This window comes from Lutra lutra, chromosome 1 (assembly GCF_902655055.1).
Source record: "Lutra lutra chromosome 1, mLutLut1.2, whole genome shotgun sequence".
In the NCBI taxonomy this organism is placed as follows: Eukaryota; Metazoa; Chordata; class Mammalia; order Carnivora; family Mustelidae; genus Lutra; species Lutra lutra.
This window is the reverse complement of record NC_062278.1, coordinates 85,589,494-85,606,356: the sequence shown is the minus strand read 5'-3', so window position 1 is coordinate 85,606,356 and position 16,863 is coordinate 85,589,494. Positions and strand designations below refer to the sequence as shown.

Here is a 16,863-nt window from a genome sequence, read left to right as displayed (position 1 = left end):
AGCCTTGCCTCTTAAGAAGACATTTGTCTTTACTCTTAGACTTGTGCTGAGGGACTTTGCTGTGGTACTTTCACTATTACTTTTGCTTTCACTGAATTTTCTGACTTGTGAGGCTTGCCTTTGCTTGATCTTCAGAAAACCCGCTTTTCACCTCCCTCAAATGACTTTTTTGTTAATAGCTGTGCAACCTTGATTGCTTTTTCCCTTTTGACACAGTCCTTTGATCCTTCAAGTCTAAAACTCAAAATTACTCGTGAACGGTTGCATTCATGAACCAGGCAATGTACCCTTCCCGACATTTCCTCTAAATTCCACCCCACACTCACATGTGTTCTTTCCTGGCAGGTCTTTACTTCTTTCACTGACACTTTGCACTCCACAAAGAGGTTGAGACTTTCTTATAAAATTCTTTTCTTTTCAGTTGGGCTGCATGTGAGGAAACAACTGAGAGTCTTTCCTGCCCCACCCAACCCCCACCTCAAGTTCTCACTAGTGCAGGTGTATGATGGAGGCAGCCCACACTTGAGAACAGTCTCATTCTCCTTATTTTCTTTTATGCTCACAGATTGGCCCGCCAAGGTGCATCCCACCTCAGGGCTTGCAGAGGTTGGAGTGTCCAGAAAACCTTCATTGGAACCTTCTAACCCTCTCCGCCTCGTCAGGGAAGGGAGAGGAGAGTTTCCAGGAAACCAAGCAGATCTTATAATGTAGTAATCCTAGCTTCATTCACTTCTCTCTACCCACTAGAGGAAGATAGATATTCAGCAGGTTCCCACCAACAAATGCTAGAAGACCCTGAGAGAAAACCTATGAAGTCTGACAGTGACTCTGGAACCTGGCACAAGGCCCCATCTTTCATATCCAGTGCTCTGCAGGACTAAAGAAAATCCTTTGGGAAGTGGGAATGAAGGTTTGCCAAGATCCACCCTGTTGTGAGGATGCCAAGGTCAGTCTGAGGGAGACAGTCCCAGCAGAGCAAGGGGCACAATGAGAGGCACAGCCTGCATCATTGGTAGGGACTCAAGGGAGACCAAATGACCCTTCTCCCAGGGCCCCAACACTTAGAGCTATTTTTAAGGAAACAACTGACAAGGAGCTAAGTGTTACCATTAGTGGGAATCCTGGGGCAGTTGGGTGTTTAGCACATGAGGGATGGGAGAGGTAATATCAAGGAGAAGGGGCAACTAGAAAGAGGAGAGAATACAGAGGAGAACAAGCTGCACAATTGTAGGAAAGATCTAATGTGTGTAGAGGGGAGATGTTCAACCTGTCTTGAGAGTTAAGAATTTAATAACCAGATTAGGAAAGAGTCACTGAACTGGACTAAATTCTCTGATGGGACTCAAATTCCATTATTGGACAAGATTAAGCTTTCTCTTCCTCACCCCCCTCCAGTGAGTGGAAATGGGGTTCAGTGTTATTAGAAGAGATAAAACCATTCTGTTTGCACCTCACTGAGCTGAGACTCCTCTATCAAGCCAACCACAGGGAAAGTCCCAGACTCTCTGAGCTGGCTGGAATCTCAGACAGAGAGATTATTTTTTTTCTTGCCTGCTCCTCTTCCTGGCACCTGCCCCTCTGCCTACATATTAGGGATGCTGAAAACCAAAAAAGACAAGACAGGTTTCTTAGCTTCATTTCAGCATTCAAATCAAACACTCCTATTTTTCACACAACTTTCCATTCTAGCACTTTTTCATTTAAGAGGATGTTATCTTAATGAGAAAATTCCTAAGAATAAAGCAACCTCTGTTTGAAAACTCACATCCTGTGTAGTGAGGCTGACACATTGCTTACATAAAATTTGGTAGCCTGATTTATTATTCACTTAGTAAGCATGATACAGAGCTTCCTAGGAAGGGACCCAACAGGTTCAGAAGCCATGTTTGAACTTTATCTTGAAGGTATCTCTATGTTTTCACTCAGAGACAAGCTTTTTATTGATAACCAGGGTTAATGTAAATTGGCAGTGGTTTATGTTAATATTTGCTTTTATCCAGCAGGATAGTATATATATGTGCACCATTTCTGTTCCTAAATCCGTGGCTTATTGTTCTTCAAAGTTGTACACTTCAAGGCTCCCTTCTTGAGGGTGACTTATTTTCTAAAGGATTCCTCTTTGGGCTTTCCTGCAAATGATCAGTTATCCTAGCCAACCTCAGACATGTTTAAATTCTCAGATACATACCTCTCAGAGTATTAAGCTGTGTGTATGCACACACGCGCGCGCACATGTATGTGTGTGTGAGAGAGAGAGAGAAAGAGAGAGAAAGATTACATAGGCTCTCACTGAAAATTCTTATATGCACTCCTGAGGGAAAATCAGAATGGGAAAGGATCACAGAAAGCGAGCATAGTTTAAAATTGCTACTGAGGTGATTATACATCCCTTCTCTACTTAAATATGGTTTTAGAAAGTTGCTGTTTTGTTCTAGAATGTAGCCTGTCTCACTCTGGAAGTTACCAGTTTCATTTTTGTTAATATTGAAGTGTTCTTAGAATCATCTCTTTTTTAAAAAAAAAAAAGATGTATTTATTTATTTGAAAGAAAGAGAGAGGCTGTGAGAAAGGAAAGGGGCAGAAGGAGAGGGAGAAAGGGAATCACACTCCGTGGAGGAAAGCAGACTCAGTGAGGGGCTCCTGACATGGGGGCCCCAACCCAGAGGTTAAAGCAGAGCTTGATCTCAAGACCCTGAGATCATGACCTGAGCTGAGATTAGGAGTCAGATGCTTAACCAACTGAGCCACCTGGGCGCCCATTCTTAGCACTATCTTTATATAACAGCCATTTGTAGTTGGGACGGGGATTCACATTTGGCCTTATTAAGAGAGAATAAAAAGGAAAATGACAGGAAGTGAAGAGGAAAAGAAGAGATTTTTTCCAAAATATATGGATGAGAGGTGGAATGGAAATAAGAGGAAGAGGATTAAAAGTGTTTAGGTGTTTAATAAAGAAATGGCCCAATGTAAAAATAGCCAAGTTGTTCCATGGTGAAATTAACCAAGTTACTAAGATGAAAGACAGCGGCAAATGTTAGTGGATGCTGAAGAGGTGCATTCTGCCTTAAAAAGGGAAAAACCAAGAAATGAGGACGTGATGACAATAAAATAGTCCCCCATATTATCCAGTAGATGGCGCTGTTTTCCCAAAACAGTTTTGTTGCCTCTCAGAACAGAGGAAATTATCGTTAACATATAGATGTGAAGTATATAAATGCTTAATTCTTGTATCCCCAAATTCCAGAGTAGTCTAGAAGTTCAAAAAACAAGAACTGTAAAATTACTGCTTTAATGTAAACTTTGAAATAACTTACATTTTCACCTTTGATTCCAGGGGCTGCAGATTGAGGGGATACTTTTCAATATTATTCTCCATATCCATGGTCAGCTGGTGACTAGAAACAGAAATAATGCCTCAATATAGCTGAATCTAGACAACTTACATAGCAATAAAACTGCTAATTTATATTTATTTGAAAAAGCAGATATACATCCAATTTTGTTCATTTTAATTAATTCAAAGAGGCCTAAAGGTTGCTATTGATGGATAATGGATAAATAACCATATCATAAAAGGAAAATATTGTTTTACCTTTTACCTTTTCTGTTCCTTTGATTTTTTCCTCTTAGTTCAATATTCATATTTAAGGCATGAGAGTCATTTCTTTTAAGCAAAGAGGAAAACAAAATATTGGACCGTTTAGGTGGGGCGGGGAGAATATAAGGAGAGTGTTACAAATCCCATGGCATTGTCCAAGTTGTAAAGGAGATTTCATTCATTCTCACTCCAATAGCACCACTATCATTGAACCTTTCCTCCTTTCATTCTGTCAGCTTTGCAGAGCTCTCACTATGAGAAAAGCATGAATCTCTGCCTGGGAAAACTCCTGGCAGGGGTCTATAGATATAGGATCAGTGCTCCTCTGGGCTTATTAGGCAATCACTGGATGCTACAATGATCAAGGAAGATTTCATGGAGATGGTGGTAGTTGATGTGGGTTTTGAAGAATGGACAAGAATTAAGTAAGTTGAGATGTGAAAGGTAATACATATGAGAGAGATATTAAAACAAAGGATTAGGGGTGATAAAATTCAGGCTATTTTTAGACAATAAAGAGCAATTTGGTGAAAGTGGAGGATAAAAGTAGGAAATAAGTTTGGCTAAGCAGAAAACCAATAATCACTGGCCACAAATTACATATAAAACACTATCATAGATATTATACATGTATTATCTTAATTCTCACGGTAGCCTCTACCAATTATTTTCCCCACTGTACAGCTGAGAAATCAGAAGCTCAAAGAGATTATGTTCTTGTCACTATACAGCAGAAGCCACATTGAAACTCAAGTCTCACAACCACAAAATACGGCTTGAAGGATTTTAATAACATATTTACTAAACTTAATCGTACTGACTGGTTTTCATAGGTCAAATATTTGGCATCCCGATCCATTACATGCATGTGCTAAGGGTGTTTGTGTGTGTGTGTGTGTGTGTGTGTGTGTGTGCGTGCGCACGTGCATGCATGTGTGTTTAAATGGAAACAAAAATTTCAGGGTACATTATTTCCTCAACCACATGTAATGTATGCTGATATCTTTTATTATATTTTAGATTTTAAAAATTATATTTCAGTAGTGACCCATCAAATTGATTTAACAAACCATCAGTGGATTGCTATCTACAGTGTGAAAAATTGCTGCAAGGGTGCCTGGGTAGCTCAGTGGGTTAAGCCTCTGTCTTCAGCTCAGGTCATGATCTCAAGGTTTTAGGATTGAGCCCTGCATTGGGCTCTGAGCTCAGCGGGGAGCCTGCTTCCCCCTCTTTCTCTGCCTGCCTGTCTGCCTACTTGTGATCTCTATCTGTGCCAAATAAATAAATAAAATCTTTTTTAAAAATTGCTGCAGGGAAATCTAAAGCTTTTGGGGTAGGGAAATTTGAATGGGATGTTTAAGGATATTGTGGGAGTAAGAAAGGAGAATGATGAAAAATATTTAGGAAGGTATTCAAATTGGTCTGATAATAAAGAGCAGGACTATGGTTTTAGAAAAGAAAAGAAAAAGATTAAAAGCAATGTGCTGAAGTTATCTAGGATTTTCTCCTCTTTCTTCTTTCAAAAGGAATAACCAAGAGATGGGGAAACACATAGTGGACTAGATAAATTCCTATGTGGCCTATGTAGATGGTGCCATCAGCACAATATAGCTTTGTGGTTGCCCAACTGGGATGTCCAGAGGTAAGGGAAAAAAATACTCTTGTTTGCTCTGCATCATTCATATTCTGGGTCCCTTATTAATTCATCCTTATTCACTCATTTGTAAATGTATTGTATGTCTTCTGTATGTTTCAGAAATGATGCAAAACACGAATGATATAATGGTGAAAACACTAGACATGGTCCCTGTTCTATGGTCTTACAATCTAGGAGACGATAGATATTAAACAAATAATTACAAGTGTGATGGATGCTATTATAGGGGAAACACAGAGGGACCTAATCCAGGGTTGATGGGCATGGAAAGTCTTGTTTTTACAAGTCTATGATCTTGTAGGGACAACAACCTTATAGTAAAGATACTTTAAGTTTTTGTTAATTAGGGGTGCCTGGGTGGCTCAGTGGGTTAAAGCCTCTGCCTTCAGCTCAGGTCATGGTCTCAGGGTCCTGGGATTGAGCCCTGCATCAGGCTCTCTGCTCAGCAGGGAGTCTGCTTCCTCCTCTCTTTCTGCCGGCCTCTTGGCCTACTTGTGTTCTCTCTCTGCCTATAAATAAATAAAATCTTAAAAAAGAAAGATTTTGTTAATTAAAACCCGTAATAGCATATTAGCAAACTGGGCAACAGAGACACATGTAAGGTGTTGTGGGTCCTGTAGTTATGCAGCAACCAAAGCCAAAGCTCAAGTTTTCATAAAAAAGAAAAAAATTACAACATTAATAAATTTGCTAATTTGGGGTTATAATTTATATAACCTCAACAAACTCTAAATTATGAATACCTGTAGGTTTAATTGGATAGCTTTAGCTCATTCCATCAATAATTACCTGTGGGTAATAAAATGATGATATGTGAGGTGAATGTGTGACCAACAATCACACATTTCCCACCAGAAAGCCAGCCTGATTCAGTATTTACAACAAATAGCAATCACCCTGAGGTCTTATTTAAGTTAATAAATGATTATCAAAAACAATACAGTCATAAGCAGGCTTTTAATTAATGGTCTTACTAATTACTCTTCTGTCTATGGGCACACAGGAAGCTTTACTGAGTATGTGTATGTATGTGCACAGAATGCACAGGTTTGGCCCTACATACAGTCTCCAGTAGAACAGAGCTGCGGCTTACCCTCCCTTCACACTGACTGTCTACCACAAAACCCTGTTGAGCATTCAGAATAAATGTAATGTTCCAAGGGGGAATAACTGATCAACAGCTATGACACCACTATCACTTAACTTATGGTCATTTCAAGTAGCTGAGATGATTTACATCAGCACCTAAGTCAGCTACAGCTATAATGAAATGCCGAACTGCTCACTCAAAGTATACCAATTTTTCAATCAAGTCTGACAGCTTTCAAGGACACAGCCTCACCCCAAAGCCAACCAGGAAAAATCTCTAGAATTCCAGGCAAATGGGTATAGGTTGTTAAGGCTGGGAGCCACTGTTTTCTCTCTGTCCTGGACAAACATGAAAGGGAAGCTTACCCCACATGCCTGTGTGCTTTGAGGGGAGACTTTAATTCCCATCTCTGGAATTCCTCAATCATGATAAGGAAAAATAAGCATGCAAAGCTGATTGGCCATTTCCAGGGGCTTTTAGCTTCTCCCTGCTTCTGGGTAACAAGGAAAGAATAGGGGAGGAAGGAGGAGGCAGAAGCCCACATATCTGCCATTTATCTTCACAAATCTTCCTGAGAGCAGAGAGCTGGGAAAGATACATGCTGGCACTAGTGAAAAGCTGAATACAGAGTTGTGGGTCAATTAGCAAGGAAAAAACTTCTGGAGTTCACTTCTTACATTAAAATCAACAATGAGATACCAACATAACCAAATTTAATAGATAAAAGTGATAAGGAGAACAAAGGCAAGAGAAATGTAGATAAAATTAAATTTCCTTACAACTTGCAGTCTATTGACAAATACCTAAGATATGCAGAGTATAATATTCCTCAGGGAACTCCTGGCTGCCTTAATAATGTTGATGTTTTGCTAGAGACTAAAATCAACTTTAATTTGAGAACAGCTAGACCTCCAGGATCCTGTAAGTCTTCTTTAGCATATGGAATTCCATGTAGAGACTTTATCTCTACCCTCTCCCCACAACCTAAAAGTATATAATCAAAAGCTCCTCAAGATCACAGTGCAACCCTTTCTACTCACTGGCCCTGTTTCCATGCTTTAATAAAAACACATTTTTGCACCGAAAATGTCTCAAGAATTCTTTTATTGACCGTTGGCTCAGTGGCCCCATGTCAAAAGGGCTGAAAGTCACAGAGAAAGTGTGTCCTAAGAGAATTAAGTTACATGAAATTATTGAATAACCAAAAGGAATCTAAAATGTACCAAGACCACTGGTTCTCATCCCCAGCTCCTCATTTGAGTCACATGAAGTCAGCTTTTAAGAAATACTAATTTAAGGACTTCAACCCCAGTGATTCAGATTCAATTTGTCTAGGGTGGAGGTTATGCCAAAGCTTATTTCATTTTTTATTAACTCCCAGGTGATTCTAAGGGCATCCAGGATGAAGAACCACTGATCTAATGTCATTACCACAGTAATCTCTGTAAAGGAAAACCTTTCTAGTTACACAGCCAAAAACTTTTTAATTATTATTGTTTACATATTGCTAGTGGTGATGAGGGGGGTGGGAACTGAACTAATTTATTCTTAGTTATTCATATTAATAAGAGTAGACATGATAAGTATAAATTAAATCTGAAGATAACCCAGAAACTTCATTTAATCAAAGGGCTGAAACTGTCCTTCAAGTGATAACATGGCACATTCTTAGAATCATGGAGACAGAATGAATCTGAAAGTGTCTAGTCCAAACAACCACAGGGCTGGAAAGAGAAGCTGACATGGAAGGCATGGTGCTATTGTGCACTTCCTATTTAATGCTCTCACTAAGACTGTCAAGTCAGTGGTACTATCTTCATTTTTAAAGATGAGGAAGCTGGGTTCAGGGGAGTTAAATAATTTGTCCAGACTCACAAAGCTAGGATAAAATCAGAAAGAGGAATCACATCTAAGATTTCCCATTTTCAGGAATGCTTTCAATAGCACTTCAGATGGATGGGCATTTCACTCTTGGAAACCCCTAGTATCTGTCATCTCACTTCTTAACACAAAAGTCCATTCTGTTGGGCAGGCAGCATTTTTATAAAAGTTATTCTTTTTCTGAGTCACAAAGCTGTCTCTCTATAAGTGCTGCTCACTGATTCTTGTTATGCTCTCTAGAGCAAGAAGGGCAATTTAGCCCCTTTTTAATAGGAAAATTCCTTCAAATGTTTGAGGAAAGCCATTATGTTCCCTCTGAGATTTCTTTTCTCCAAGTACACATACTCAGCTCTTTGTAATAGTTTCACATTATTCCAGAATCCCCATAATTTTAATTAACCTCCTCTGATGCTTTTGGGAAGGTTTATATGGTTTTTATTTTATTTTATTTTATTTCATTTTATTTTACAAAGAGAGAGAGAGAGCACATGAGTAGGGAGAGCAAGGGAGGAGGAGAGAGAGAATATTAAGCAGGCCCCACGCCCAGAGTGGAGCCTGAGGAGGGACTTGATCTCACAAATCCTGAGTTCAAGACCTGAGCCAAAATCAAGAGTTGGACGCTTAACTGACGGAGCCACCCAGGTGCCCCTGTATGTGCTTTTTATACGTGATGACCAGAGCCACTGCTGACACCCACATGGGCTTTGCACCTGGGACTTATCTAGTGGTTGAGAGCACTGGTGGCATCCAAATATTCACCCTCGCTACTCTGAGCTAAATATACTTAGATAAGTGCTGACAGCTCTCTGAGTCTCTTTCCCTGTCGATAAAATGGAAATAGTACCTATCTCAAAGGCTGTAATCAGAATTCTATGCGGAAACATCTGTAAGCATTCACGAATATGGAGGATATTGCAAATGCTCAGTAAATGATAGTTATTTCTTTCTTTTATCTTGACAATGCGTGGCTATTGATCAGTCTTATGTTGTGGTAATATTTTTAGAAGCCATATAAAATCATGGTCTCGTGTTAGTAGCAGATAAGACCTCAAAGCATCTATTCACAAACTGAAATCAGAATATATCCCTCACGTGCTCTAATTGCACAATCTAAAACTCTAAATGAAAAATTCACTTGTATCCCTGTTAAATTTCACCTCTTTCTCGCTTTTTTTTTTTCTAGCACGGTTTTGTTCCATTCTGTAATATTATTTTAAATGTCCATTCTATCGGTCTTACTGTTGTTACTTTGTCCTTTTTGAAAATTTTATGACTGCCTTCCATACACGTCATTGATTAAAAGCCAAAAACGGGGCAGGATTGTCAAGTTTTAAGCCTCAGACATAGCACCACATCTCCATGCATCATATTCTTCTGCTAATCAGTATGGCTTGTGTTTCATAGCTCAACTAGCCATACATCTATCTACTGTATCTCAAAAAAGCCATATTTCTGAGTCCTGATTACAACGATATCATAAGAAACTGTGGAATTTACTTACTCATTTTTGTCTTGCCAGGTATTTTTTTTTCTTGCAAGCTTTTTAACCTCAAACAAAATAATTTCTTGTATTTTTTACTTACTTTTCAAGTAAATATTTTCCATCATTAACTTGTTCTAAAGGATTCTGCAATCTTTTCATTTCTTCCTGTGAAAAAGAAAAGAAGTATAAATTGACCCCATGTACTTGTGGGTAATAATATTTGAGTACAAATGTTTGCAAATTGAGATAACACACTGCTGAGAGTTCTGGACTTTACAATGGATACGTGCTTAAACATACAATAAAATTTGATCCTTGATCAAATTAGAATACAATACTGCCAAATTGTGTGATTTTTTTTTATGCCACTAAAGATAATGCTTCCTGTTATTTTCCCAGAGTGGGGATGTGTTTATATGGATCCACTCACACTCTTCCCAAATTTATTCTGTCATCAGTGTTATGTTTGCTGGTTGCTGGGTGAAGGGCTCTAATTAGTGTGTGCTGGGTTTGGCCATTCAGCAATCATCCCCTCCTGTCTCTTGGTAACTCTAGGTAAACTTGTCCCTGAGTCACCGTGCGCAGAAATGCACCACACACACACATACACACACACACACACACACACACACACACACACACACACACACACATCCCTTCTCTGCATTTTAGGCAGCCATAGTCTCTGTAATCCCATTCTTCAGGCCACAGTGATTAGTTCAGGGATATAACAGAAGCCACTACTTGCCTCTTCACAAAAACTATTAACGTGCCAAGAGGAAGCCCCAATTACACACATTTGCCCCTACAAGACCATCAGGACGAGTCTCAACATGCTTCTAAGCTACCAGAACTCCAAGTCTCCTAGGTCAGCCCCCATTACTCATTTTTTTTTACTTTTTACTGCATTGTGTATCCCAGAATTTGACCCTGTCACCCACCTCTCTCCAATTCCTCCGAGCTTTCCACTGAGCCTCTTGAAATTCATAGTCTGTCATTAGCAAAATCCTCTATCCTCTCTTTGAACATTCTCTTTAACTTATTCGGACTGTACCCTGCCTCACTGCTCTGGGAAAAGCTAAGTTTTTGTTAAAGCAAGAAGATCAAAGAACCATTTAGAAAAGAGTTTTAGGATATAGAGGACTTTGCTGATGACACATTTGGCTGAGTCTCTGAACACACCATCTCTCCTGCAGTCCGCTTAAGAGGCGGTCATTTCTATCCCACATGCTATACCCAGCACAGTCTAAAGGAGGTATGGGACCCCTTCTTCCCCTCATTGATTCATCCAAATCCTCCTCACTCCTATGAAATCTTAGCTCCTCTGAAAGTATGCCAGGAGTTTATCCTAAGCATCTGTCCTCTTCCCTATCAATCCTCACTCCTTAGGAGGTCTTATCCAGTCCTATAGCTTTAAATTTATATTTGTACCTGACCTCTCCTCTGAACTCCTCCCTTCTACACTACTTTCTTACTTGACAGCTCCAGATGCATGTCCAATGGGCATCTCAAGTTCAAACCAAAGTCTTGATTTCCTTGCCTTCACCCTCCCACCCCAAACTCCTTCTTCACCACTTTTTCCTCATTTTAGCAAATGGCATCACTATTCACCTAGATATGCAGAGATAAAACCTAGGAATCAGGCTTTATGCCTTTGTTTCTCTCACAACACACAATCAGCTAATCTTGTTGATTCAATTTCAAAATATATCCAGAACTGACCTCTGCTTCTCAGTGTGGTCTAAGCGAACTCTGAGTCTCTTATCTCTGTTGCCCGTATTAAGTCAATTCTCCTTACATCAGCCAGCTTCACCTTTTAGTACCTAGCCTTTTACTTTTTAGTGCATGAAATGCACATACCATAAACATACTTTTGACAAATGCATACACTGGCAGAACCACCCAAAAATGAAATAAAGAACATTTCTCTCTCTAGAAAGTTTCTTTCCAATTCTTCTCTTTTAATTCCCCTCTCCTGTTCTGATTTCAATCATCATAGATTAATTTGGCTTATTCTAGAACTTCATATAAAATTATCTATTCTTTTGTGTCTGGCTTAATTCACTAAACATTATATTTTGTAATTCGTTGCTCAACCAATATTTATTGTTTAAACTGCACATTTGTTACCTAGAGAAGAATTTCTATTTTTTTTTCCCTCTGAATTCTAGAGTATAAGGATTTTGAAGTGTGAAGAACCCTGGAACAAATGCAAATATTTGCTATGGTAAGAGCTACTAACTGGAAGAAAAAGATAACATAGCAGAAAGGATGAAAGCCAAGGAAAACAGCTAAGGAACCAATGCTCTAGTGATGCTGTGAACATCTTGGTCAAACTAGAGTTGGAAACCAGCATACTGATAGATTGTCAGCTTTATGAGCCAATTCTCTCATTTGCTTAAGGCACTTTTGGTTAAGATTTCTATTATCTTTCAGTTGAAAGAATCCAAACTCAGAAGTGACAGTATGAGCCATAACCTAGGGCTTCTATATACAAAACCCTAACTTAGATGAGGCATGGAACTATAAAAGTTCAGAACCGGGCAGTTCTTGTTTATTTTGTTTTGTTTTGTCAGTGTCTTAAAACACGAGTTATTCAGAAGAATAATGGATAAAGCAGGTCATGGTCTTCAATTCCTTTTTGTCAAATACTCCTGCTTTTATATCCAATACTGGTATAACAAACCTCACATGAAGAATAATTCTGCATCTTCTGCAAAACTGCTCTATAAGACACTGTATGTTTTGTTACAGTTTCTCTCGTATAAAAGAATAAAATTTTAGGATTTACTAGGAGGTGATATTTTCCCCTTCTGATACAATATTTCACTTGTCTTCATCAACAATAACAATTTATAAGTCTTACAGAGGTTGTTTATTTTGCCTTGAAGCTTAAGCTAAATTAAATACTCCATTGTCAGAACTACTTTTTCCATGCTGTTAGTACAATTATACCCTGTTCTTACACTATATGGTGTGTGAAATTCCTTATTTTTACTTTAACTCTTTTACATGTGCGCTTTTCATAGTAAGTGGAAGCCAGCAGGATAGCGGCAGAGTACATATATGATAAATGGGTAAGAAAGAGAAAGATGATTGATAGGTAGGTAAGTAGGTAAACATAACATCTTTTTCACTTCTATACGTGGCTTTTTATTTTCAAGGTAAAACTAACTCTTCAGTACTATAGACACTGGTTTCTTACTCTAAGAACAAGTCTCCATATTTATCCTCTATTTTCCCTCAAAACTCCAACTCTCCCATCTAATCTTTCATCATATCCCATCCCACCTCTAGTGACATAGCAATAGATGAAGCAGCTGTTATACAGAAAGGAAACAGATGGAATAAGAATCCATGAAATCCTGAAAACCAAAGGGGGATTTTTAGGTCATAAACTTGTTCTTTTTTTACCCCCTGGATTATGATTAGGAAAGAGACTGAGCTGTTAGTAGTCCCAGGACTTTCTTCTCTAAGATGTGCCTGTGGCGTGCTTTCCTCTTTTCCTTTTCCCTGGGGATTTGGGGAGCAGGAAATAAAGGGCTTTTGCACTCTGTGCCAGCCACTCTCCTTTCCTTGGTTCTTTCATTGCAGAGATCTTGCTGTGTGGGGAGGGCTTTGATGCAGCACTTTATTCAATCTGACTATCCACGTTCTAGGAAATCATATTAAACATAAGGTCAATGACTAACAAGAGCTTTCTGAACAGCTGTTCTGCTGACAATTTAAAGGATTGATTTCATCATTTGGTTATTTAAGCTAACTATACAAAAACACTTCAATTCAATTGGCCTGGAATTTCCAAACCATGTCCTCATTTTCTTGGAAATGGATAAGAAAGGTGCTTGCTCAACAGATCTTCACTTGGAATTTAACTTTTTGAAAGTTTTGTTTCAATTTACCATTAAAAACATACAAATTGGTCTTTCCCATCACTGGTTTCTCCCACTAGTCCTTTTTGTCTCTGATTTCATATCTGGAAATGTCATTTCCCTACTAGAAACCAACAGTAGCTCCCTAGTGCTTTGAGGACAGAATCCAAATTCCACAGTCAAGGTATGGTGCAACAGGGCCCAGCTGTCTCTCCCCACTCTACCTCATATGCCCTGCCCCACACACTTCGTCCCTAAGTCTGGTCATATGAAAACTTCACATAATCCTGGAACTCACATCCTCTCTTACTGGACATTCAATAACAGTGTACCCCCAATTATTCTACTCGCCCACTCCCACTCTTCCTTCAGGAAGCCCCAACATTATTCTTTCCCAAAGAAGCTTTTGGAACTCAACAGGAAGGTCAGATACCATACCTTGCTTCCTTAGCAAACTATGGTGATCCCTATTTTAGCATTATCTCTCTACCTGATGCATCCTGCCACCCCACCACTAAGATCTTTGAAGTTAGGGATGGTGACTTGCTCGCAATGAGATAGATGCCTATTCCCCAATAAGCCATTCAATAAATATCTGTTGAATAAATGAATAATAAATGAATTGAACGCATTGTTCTAACTGAAGTGAAAAGAAATCTTAGTAGCTTAATGCCCCTAAAAATCCCAAGAAATTGTATGTCTTCTGCTGACTCTTCTCTACCTTTCCCAATAAGCTTTTTTTTTAAACCATTCAGTAACTTTCTTTTTTATTTAACATTATATTTTTCTAGCTTTACTGAGGTATAACTGACAATTTAAAATTATATATGTTTAAGGTGTACTATTTGATGATTTGATATATGCAAACATTGTGAAATAATCGCCATAATCAAGCTAATTAACATATCCATCACGTTACAGTTACCCTTCCCTCCTTCCTTCCATCCTTCCTTCTTTCTTCTTCCCTCCCTCATTCCCTCCCTCCCTCCCACCCTTCCTTCCTTTTTTCCCTTCTCTTTTCTTTCTTTCTTTTTTTTTTTTTTTTTGGCTTTTGGTGGGGTAAAAACACTTAAGATCTACCCTCTTAGCATATTTCAAGTATACACTACAGTATTGTTTTTTTTTTAAGATTTTATTTATTTATTTGTCAGAGAGAGAGAGAGAGAGAGAGCGAGCACAGGCAGACAGAGTGGCAGGCAGAGGCAGAGGGAGAAGCAGGCTCCCCATAGAACAAGGAGCCTGATGTGGGACTCGATCCCAGGACGCTGGGATCATGACCTGAGCCGAAGGCAGCGGCTTAACCAACTGAGCCACCCAGGCGTCCCTACACTACAGTATTGTTAACTGTACACTGCTATTCATTGGATGTCTAAAGCTTACTTATCTTGCATAACTGAAACTTTGTTCTGCTTGACCAACATCTCCTATTCATACTCTTGACTCATCCCCACTCTCCTTTGAGTTCTGGGAGGCTCAAAATTTTGGGTTATATGAACCTGGCCCCTTTGTCCTGTGGCCTTGGATAGGATTTGAGCAGTGGGCGGCACTGCATAAAATCAGAAGTTAGCAGAAGAGAGAAGTTGGATTACTCACTCTCTTTTCTCCAGTCTCTTATGAAAGCACAGACTGGTGTTACTAGAGGCTACAGCTCACATGGAGTAGCCTCTCCCACAAGGTGGTTCTTGTCCATAACTGCTCCCATTTCTTGCCCATTCAAGGCCTTTCTTTTGTTTTCTTCTTTCCCTTCCTTATTATTGCCCTTTCTAGCTATTGACAGACCCAGATGCATCACCATCCCTTGTGATTTTCCATACACTCTGCCCATATCCATGTAGCCACTCCATTAACTCTTTCAATCACTCTTTTAAATGAGTCATATGTCTTCTTACTGGACTCTGGCTGACATGCCTCAAGGATCTTAACTTTGCTTCTGCTTGAATTATTCAAGCATAACCAAGACGTACAGTATTCCATATCCTTAATCCTATTTTCCCAAATAAAACTTGTGTTACAGGAGGCTGTGAAATGGAGGCTGTATAGTTAGGGGGCATAATTGATTAATTATTTGCCAAAGCCTATGCTTCGCAATATCATAAGAGTTCTTTTGAAGTAACTTGGATGTAAACTGCTAGACTAAATGACAGATGCTAGATTTTGTTCTTTTGTGTCTGGCTGTCCCTCCTACCTTACTCCTGTTGGTTTTTCTCCTGTCATAGACAGGAGAATATAGCTAAAAGGTTAGGTCAGCTCATCTTTGTGGCTACTTGGTCAGTACCTTAATCTGCCCAATAATAAAATATTGTTCTTTTATTATTTTTTCTGTCCTTGCCACTTCTATTGTCTAAACAAGCAGGATATGTCCTTTGAACAAGTTTAAAATAAGAAATTCATTCAAAATTATTTTTTCTCTAAAGCGCACTTATATTTTTTTTTCTTTTATTTTTTTTTAATTTTTAAAATTTTTTATAAACATATATTCTTATCCCCAGGGGTACAGGTCTGTGAATCGCCAGGTTTACACACTTCACAGCACTCACCATATAAAGCACACTTATATTTAGACACCAAACTTTAACCTTTCTGACTTATACCTTGGCCATTTTATTCCCAGCGTATCCCAGAGCATTTAAAGTAACTTAAAACATGGAAACAATCTGCAATTTACTTCATTGTGTAGCTATGGGTGACAAGGCCTGTGCCACTTACATACATCATTTTTTTGTGTGTTGGAAATAATTTCATGTTAACCTAAAGGTAACTATTTAACAAAAGTTAAGAGCCAAAATTACTTTTGACTATTCTATCATTCAATTAAATATCACCAATCTTCCTTACTGCCCCCTTCCATTGGCCTTTTTTAAATGGAAATGTAATAAAGGCACTAGAAAAGGGGTTACTAATGTTTGCATAATTTGGAAAAGTAGAAGACACAAAATCTATACTAATTTTAGCTCTGCATCATTAAACATGAAATATTGATTATTGCTCTTTACAACAGAATTTATGAAGCTAGCTAGGCTGCTGTGTCCACATAAAGTGATTCTGATGCTTTGCCCTCAGATCTCAGTGGCTGTAAATGGTGCTCCTCGGTGACAGCTGGGAGGCTGGCATTCTGATCCACAGCCTTAAGAGATACATTTCCCAGATTAGACCAGGAATGACCCAGCTGCACAGCCCAACTTCAGAAAATTAAATTGGAGGGAGTCCAACCTCTGTTGAAATAACTGTGAATTACAATGTTTCCATGGGCCTTGTTATAATGTAAATGCACTTTACAATTTA

The 16,863-nt window shown here is 38.8% G+C and overlaps 1 protein-coding gene across 2 annotated transcripts in view; it reads right to left on the bottom strand.

The window, feature by feature from the left end:
* Positions 1 to 16,863, bottom strand: part of IQCJ (IQ motif containing J) — a 241,104-nt gene that overhangs the window by 47,954 nt on the left and 176,287 nt on the right. For both annotated transcript variants that reach the window (XM_047728966.1, XM_047728957.1), the window contains exons 2-3: positions 9,810 to 9,874; positions 3,315 to 3,395 (exon numbers count right to left, since the gene is read on the bottom strand). In XM_047728966.1, coding sequence (XP_047584922.1) covers positions 3,315 to 3,395; positions 9,810 to 9,874 — 146 coding nt within the window. The remainder of the gene's footprint in view (positions 1 to 3,314; positions 3,396 to 9,809; positions 9,875 to 16,863) is intronic.